Source organism: Silene latifolia, chromosome 2 (assembly GCF_048544455.1).
Source record: "Silene latifolia isolate original U9 population chromosome 2, ASM4854445v1, whole genome shotgun sequence".
NCBI classification, from domain to species: Eukaryota; Viridiplantae; Streptophyta; class Magnoliopsida; order Caryophyllales; family Caryophyllaceae; genus Silene; species Silene latifolia.
Genome location: NC_133527.1, coordinates 7399023 through 7406467, shown reverse-complemented (window position 1 = coordinate 7406467; position 7445 = coordinate 7399023). Strand labels below are relative to the sequence as shown.

Sequence of the window (7445 nt, the reverse complement as noted above, 5' to 3'; positions counted from 1 at the left end):
TCTAACCAAATCCTTGCGCCAGCGTTCGATTATGTATTTGTCTGGGATAGCTTTTACGTCCAACACATCAAGACACTTCATGATATGGCGACATAAGATCCCTCTAAATTCAAACATCTTACAACCACATTTATACTCACCAGTGATTGTGTCAATACTCACTTCAAAACTTCTTCGATCTTTCTTCCAAAATGCTTCTGTCACTTTTGATGTGGCCCTAAACCTCTTGATGAAACCCAAACTATTTGGAAGAGTTTCGACATTGGTGCTTATACAACCATATACCTCTGTTTTCACCTCTCCGAATTCTTGTTTGTGTAGACCTTACTAAAGATATCCTCGAATAATATCATGGGATCCCATTTAAGTGGGCTCTTAATGTCTTTGGCGTTATTGACTTTCTCGTCCTCCACCTTTTTCTCTATGGCATCCTCGTACTGCTCCATGAATTGCATCAGGCCGGTTTCTATGCTCATGTACGTTTTAATAAATCTGTTTGTTTGTTCACTCCTCTGAGTAGAAGACATACCCGCACAGAAAGTGTCTTTCCAAAAACAGGCATCCACCATTGTCTCATATCCCATGCACCCCTCAACCATTTGTTGCGTCGCAAGTTGTATTTTTCCATGAAATCGTCCCACATATCTTGCAGTTCCTCCTCGGTGATACTCTCGTGTACAAGCGTACGCAAATCTCTGTCAATCTGAGGAAATTGTGGGTGGTCTTTTAGATTCTTATCCGCGTTTTGAAGAATATGCCAAAGGCATAATCTATGTTTAGTCTCCGGGAACACTTTCTTGATTGCCCCTTCCATTGCTTTACATTGATCAGTTAGTAAGACTGTCGGAGCTCGCCCCATACATTCCATCCACTTCTCAAACACCCACTCGAATGACTCTGTGTCTTCGTATGAAATTAAAGCCGCTGCATATAATATTGTACTTCCATGATGATTAACTCCAACGAATGGACAGAAAGGCATCTGGTACCTGTTGCTTAGGAATGTACTATCGAACGACGATGGGTCACCAAAAGCCTTGTACATGGCACGACATCGTGCATCAGACCAGAAAATGTTCAACAGCTTATTATCCGAGTCCCTTTCAACAGCGTAGTAAAAATCTGGATTCTGCGCTTTTAAGGCCTCGAAATAATTTAAGACCTCTTTAGCATCACCACGAAACCTACTTTTGCGACGTTCGTTGTTGATGAAGTTTCTCGCGTCCTGCCCATTGAAATGTAGATTATGAATCCCTCCAACCTCCCTAACTAATGTGTTGAAGTTCCGGGTAATTGGTATGCCAGCTCTGTCGTTCAACACCAACATGGCCTTGAAATATTCGCTTATGTGCCTATAATTGACTACATGCCGGCTAATCTCAGGATTCAAATCGTGATTATTTACCAAATCACAAGTACAGATTACAAATTTCCCAGTGTCGTGATTTAATTTCCCAAATACATACATTTTACATGGTGTTACACAGGAGCTTTTCTTCGTCGTATTGCCCTCTGAACACATAAACCTAATCTTGTTCATCATGTGGAATCGTGGTTCTTTATCCCCAACTCCATTTCGACGTACCCCCTGCTCCTTGAAGGGAGCCAAAAGTTGGCTACTACGAACATGAAGTTCAAACCCCGTCTTATAAGCGTAAGTATAACAGAAAGCGGCAAACTGTTCACCTGATTCAAATTCCGCACCAATCGTAGGCTCAATAGCTGGTTGATTGTCTTCATTACCTTCGAACATGTGCTTTGCATGCCGTAACAATTCGATGGTTGTTTCATTCTCGTCAATGACTTCGTTTTCTCCCTCCTCCTCGATATACAAAGCATTTAAATCAAAACTATTCGACATTTTTAAATGATGAAGGTTGTTTTGAGAAGATGAAGGTGATGGAGTTGATGAACTTAGAGTTTGCTGTGTTGAACTACTTTGACTGTGGAAGTTCAAAGGTTAATCTCAATTTACTTTTAATTATTTTTATTTTTTTCTCATATTTTATTTTTAATTATTTTTAATTTTAAAAATAAAACCTACTATTTACGGTGGGTGGAAGTTGGAAGGTTTTCTCCCTAATTTTTTTTTAATTATTTTTAATTTCTTACTCATATTTTATTTTTAATTATTTATAATTTTAAAAATAAAACCTAATATTTACGGTGGAAGTTGGAAGGTTTTCTTCCTCATTTTCTTTTAATTAGTTTGATGAAAAATTCCCGCCTAATTCTCCCGCCAACCTAATCCTACCATTATCCACACTCCCTATAAATCCCTATGATTTAGTCATATAGGACTTTTTTTTTTCAACTACAAAATCTTTCAAATATTAAGATTATGGGTGTCTTGCCGTCACCATATTGCGATCCCTCATTTGTAACAACCCTAGAAAGCTATGACAAGTTGCTCAGTAGAAATCCGAATTTCTTAATTGGGGAGGAGTTCATGGAAAGGGTGATGATCAATCGTCAGAAATTTATTGATCTTGCAGGCGCTAGGTTGGGTTTTTTACCTGGTTGTGACACTTACCCAGTCGTTCCTAGGCCAAGAAGGCCTCTTACAAGGAAAATGACATCTAAATTGTCTACTGGCCGTATCCAACTTACTTCAGAAGCAGCAATTGTCGTACTTGACATTCAAGCTATTCTTGATTATTATGAGATTGATGATCGCGACGTAGAAGGTGAATGGAGGAACTATTGGGAGATGGAGAGGGATTATATCATTAGAACTGGCGTAATTCCAAGTCACCTATGGTGCTTTCTTGTGTAAAATGTGTAATTGAATCAAATATTATTCAAGAATTGTTATGGTTACTAGCGTTTGTTTTAGTTAATTTAAATTCAATTTATCGTACTTGAACAATTTAGATTAAATATATCTTACATACATGTAACGGGATAATTTACGTAAGATAAAAAATCGATAATTCCTATTTACGTAAAATAAAAAAATCGATAATTTCTATTTACATAAAATAAAAAAATCGATTTTAAAACCCTAACTACTACCTTTTCCCATTATAAAAGGCAAAACACATTCATCTCAAAATTATCTTTCAGTACACAAACCCTAAACTTTTTTTATCCATACTCCTCCATTATCAATCAAGGTATTTGTTCTTTTATCTTCAATTATTGTTTGGGTTTTTTGTTTTTGTCACAATTGATTTTATTGAATAAATCCCAAACCCAAATCGATTTTTTTAACTATCTATTTAACTGATTGTGCGGTTGTTGCTTCTTAATTTAATTTAATTGTTTCAGATGGATAGACAGTTTGTTGCTTTCTTATTTCAATACACACAATGGATCGCAGAAACGTTCTCACTCGGCTGCGAGAGATTGACGTTCAGTTGGAAACCCTAATCACCAGAGCGTCTCATGTACGAGACATGGCCATAACAAGAGAGATGCAGGACGTACAAGCAAATATGGATAATATGATAAGCATATTAAGGGCAAATCGCGAACCAGCGCTAATAGAAATTACGAATATTGAAAGGGAGATTGTTCAACTTGAATCTCTTGGATTTTAATTAATTTTAGTTAATATTTCGTATTTTGTAAGGATTATTGTAAGTATGGTTTGTATTATATTTTATAAATATATGAAGATCCTTTTTCTTTACCCAGATGCAAGTCTCTTCAGTTGCAAAATTAACAATCAAGTTTATACAAAAAAAAAAAAAAAAAAAAAAAAGAGAATTAAACGACAAAATGTAAACGAAAATAGATTATTATTAACATAAACTTTAAAATAAAAGTACAATATTAAGCCTAGTCCTTATTAATCAAGGACTTTAAAATCTTAATATCATCCTCTAATTCTTCCCTAAGTTTGCAACATTTTTCATGTGTACCCAACACGGATTTGACAAAATCATCCGCTTCCTTCTCCATTTCCTTCATGCCTTTTGCATAACAATCGCTGCGAATTTTAATCGCCCCGACCACCATCTTCATCACTCTGAACTCCTGTTCATGGAGCATGGCAACATGTTCTTCTAAACCAGTTAAAGATTCAATAGCAATATTGTGAAGGCCTTCCATTTGAAATTTCTGAGGTTTTAGAGAGAAAATAAAGAGAGATAAAGTGAATGAGTAAGGAAAGGTTACGTAGAAATGGATACTTCTTTTAACTCACCCGTATTTATAACAAGGATGGTGACCTTTGGTTCATGAATTAAATTAAATTAAATTAAGTGGTTCATGAACAAATTCAATGAAAATAGATTATTATTATTAAGATAAACTTAAAAAAAAGTACAATATTAAGCCTAATCCTTATTAAGTAAGGATCGTAAAATCTTCATATCATCTTCAAATTCTTCCCTAAGTTTGCAACATTTTTCATAAGTACCCAACACGGATTTGATGAAACCATCCGCTTCCTTCTCCATTTCCTTTATGCCATTTGCATAACAATCGTTGCGAATTTTAATCGCCCCGACCACCATCTTCATCGCCCTCAACTCCTGTTCACGGAGACAGGAAACTTGTTCTTCCAAAAAACTCATAGATCCAATCATAAGATCGTTAAGGCCTGCAATTTCGACTGCCATTTCAAAAAATCTGAGTTTTTAGAGAGAAAATAAAGAGAGATAAAGTGAATGAGTAAGAAAAGGTTAGGGAGAAAGGTGATTCTTCTTTTAACTCCCCGGTCGTATTTATAACAAGGATGGTGACCTTTGGTGAACCATAACATGAATAAATTAAATTAAATTAAACTAAATAAAATTAAATTAATAAAATGTGGTGGTTCGTTAATAAATGCAATTAAAGATTAAAGAAACACATCGGAATACTACAAGACAATATTTTCTAAGATTATAATTACAATATTAAGGAAATTAAAGATTACAATATTAAGGAAAACTAAATTAATAAAAACTAAAACTAAATTAAAGGTTACAATATTAAGGAAAAAAATAAAACTAATTTCTAAGATAAAGAAGGCAAAATAGCCTCTAAGGCCCCGATCTCCCTCTCCAAGTCCTTCCTGAAATCGTATGTCCTTTGATAGTCACCTAAGACGGATTGTATGACGGCCTCGAGTGATTTGTCGAAATCTTTGACACCTCTTTCATGCCAACGGTTGCGGCGTTCCATAAGGGATTTCATCCTCGAAACATGCTCCAACTCCGTCACACGGAGCTCATCCACCAAAGCTTGTTTACCTCTGATTGATCTATTAACAACATCAACGGCCGCGTTTTCCATCTTGACGTATACAAAAATAAGGATTAAATTAAAATTAAGAATATTAAAGGTATTATTGAGAGAAGAGAGAGAGAAGTTGAACAAATAGAGAAAGAGATGAAAATAAGTATTATTGAGAGAAGTTAGAGAGAGACTCTGATTATGTTTTAGTTGATATGATAACAAAAAAAAAATGCTTATAAAGGTTGTAATATTTACCAATCCGTGTCTTTATTTGTGATTGGTCACTTATAGGATCAACGGCCACGATTTAATGTGGAATATCATCTAATATTTTAATGACAAATGAACGGCCACGATTAACTATTAAGTACCATCACTTTTTAAGTTGTTTTAACACTAGATTGTCCTTTTCCCGCCAAAATATTCGTACAATCCTATTGATCATACGTTGCAACGATTAGTCGATAGCAACGTACGATCTCATCTTAAGTCTTAGAAACTTGTTAAAATTAGTCCTACATTGTTGATCGGAATAATTAACTAATTATAGCAACATACGAATGATAACAACTTAACTTAGGTCTGAAATTTATGTCTTACGTCCCGAGACATAGGTATTTACACCCGTATTGATCGTACATTGTTATGATTAGTCAATAGCAACGTACGATCTATAACATTTTAAACATAGGCATCTAAACCAGTATTGATCGTACATTGATATAATTAGTCAATAGCAATGTACGATGTATAACATCTTATACCACAAGACATAGGTATCTAAACTCGTATTGATTGTATATTGCTATGATTAGTCAATAGCAACGTTCGATCGATAACATCTTAAACCATAATACATAGGACCATAATACATTGGTATCTAAACTCGTATTGATCGTATATTGCTATGATTACTCAATAGCAATGCACGATCGATAACATCTTAAACCATAAGACATAGGTATCTTAATCAAGTCTTGCGTTCTAATCATATATAAACTCATATTGATCAAACGTTAAGTCTTAACCTTACGTATTACACATACGATCGTACATATGGCTAAAAACCCTAAAACCACAAATAAACCCTATAAACCCAAAACTCCTAAAAAACCTAGAAACCCTAAACCCCAAATAAACCCTAAACCCCAAATAAACCCTAAACCCCATATAAACCCTAAAATTTTATTTTAACCAAACCATGATGGACTAAAATTTGGATGATTATCAACGCGACAAGCTATGTACAACATTTGTATTATATTTCTATTTTAATATTTTCACTTAATAAACAAAATAAATTAAGTACAATAAAACCATTCATTTCTTAATCGTTGTTTTTTAAACACAACAAAAATAAAAACTTATATTTTAATATCAATTTAACTGTTGTTTTTTATTTCATAACAAATAAAAACTTATATTTTAATATCAATTTAACGATTGTTTTAATATTTTAATATTTTAAAACTTGTTTTTTATATTCATTTATTATATTAATATGTTACTTTATTAATGTAACTGTATATTTATATTATGTTTTCAATAATAAAATTTATATTTTAATATTTTAACTTAATAAAACTAAGATTTAAAAATATGTTTCGGCATTAATATGTTACTTTAGTCTACGAATTACATAAAATATTTACTTTCAATTATTTAAAAACATGTAAATAAATTAAGATATATATTATTTACTATTATTTTTAATAATATAATTGGTCATTAATAATTTTAATCTACTTGCCTTTTCGAATTCTGTAAAATAAATTAAGATGCATGGGGAAGACAAACGTTAATAATTCAATTTTATGGAGAATAGTAAGAGTTACACTATTTTTTTTTTTTTAATTCCAATTTATCGAGTATGATAACAGTCGCCCTTTTTGGTTTATATTTTTTAATTTTAATTTATAAGGACAATTAAATTAAAAGAAAGGTAATATGAAAAGAAAATTACTTTCATTAATATTAAAAGCGACGTACAAAGGGGGAAAAAACAACAAACAGAATTTAAAAACTAAACCTAATGACTACAACCAACACAAGAATCAAATCTAAGTTTCTTAGAATTGAGCCTTCTTGGACGAGTCCTCCCGAACCTCTTCTTGGACATCTTTGAAGGGAGGATGTCGGGGGTTTTTGTGCATGGCGAGTTCCCCATAGCTTTACCGGAGTTCTTCGGCTTAGAAGGGGTTGCTATAACATCAATCACCTCCACTACTTCGTCCTCCTCTACCTCCTCCATCCTAACAATGGAGGAATCAACTTTA

General features: G+C 33.3%; 1 protein-coding gene across 1 annotated transcript; it reads right to left on the bottom strand.

Annotated features, from left to right (window-relative positions):
• Positions 1 to 293: 293 nt before the first annotated feature.
• On the bottom strand, positions 294 to 1861 carry LOC141633095 (protein FAR1-RELATED SEQUENCE 5-like). The gene is made up of 2 exons (XM_074445585.1): positions 530 to 1861; positions 294 to 437 (listed from the first exon to the last, which is right to left on the bottom strand). The coding sequence occupies exons 1-2, from the start codon at positions 1859 to 1861 to the stop codon at positions 294 to 296; spliced, it is 1476 nt and encodes a 491-aa protein (XP_074301686.1).
• Positions 1862 to 7445: the final 5584 nt, after the last annotated feature.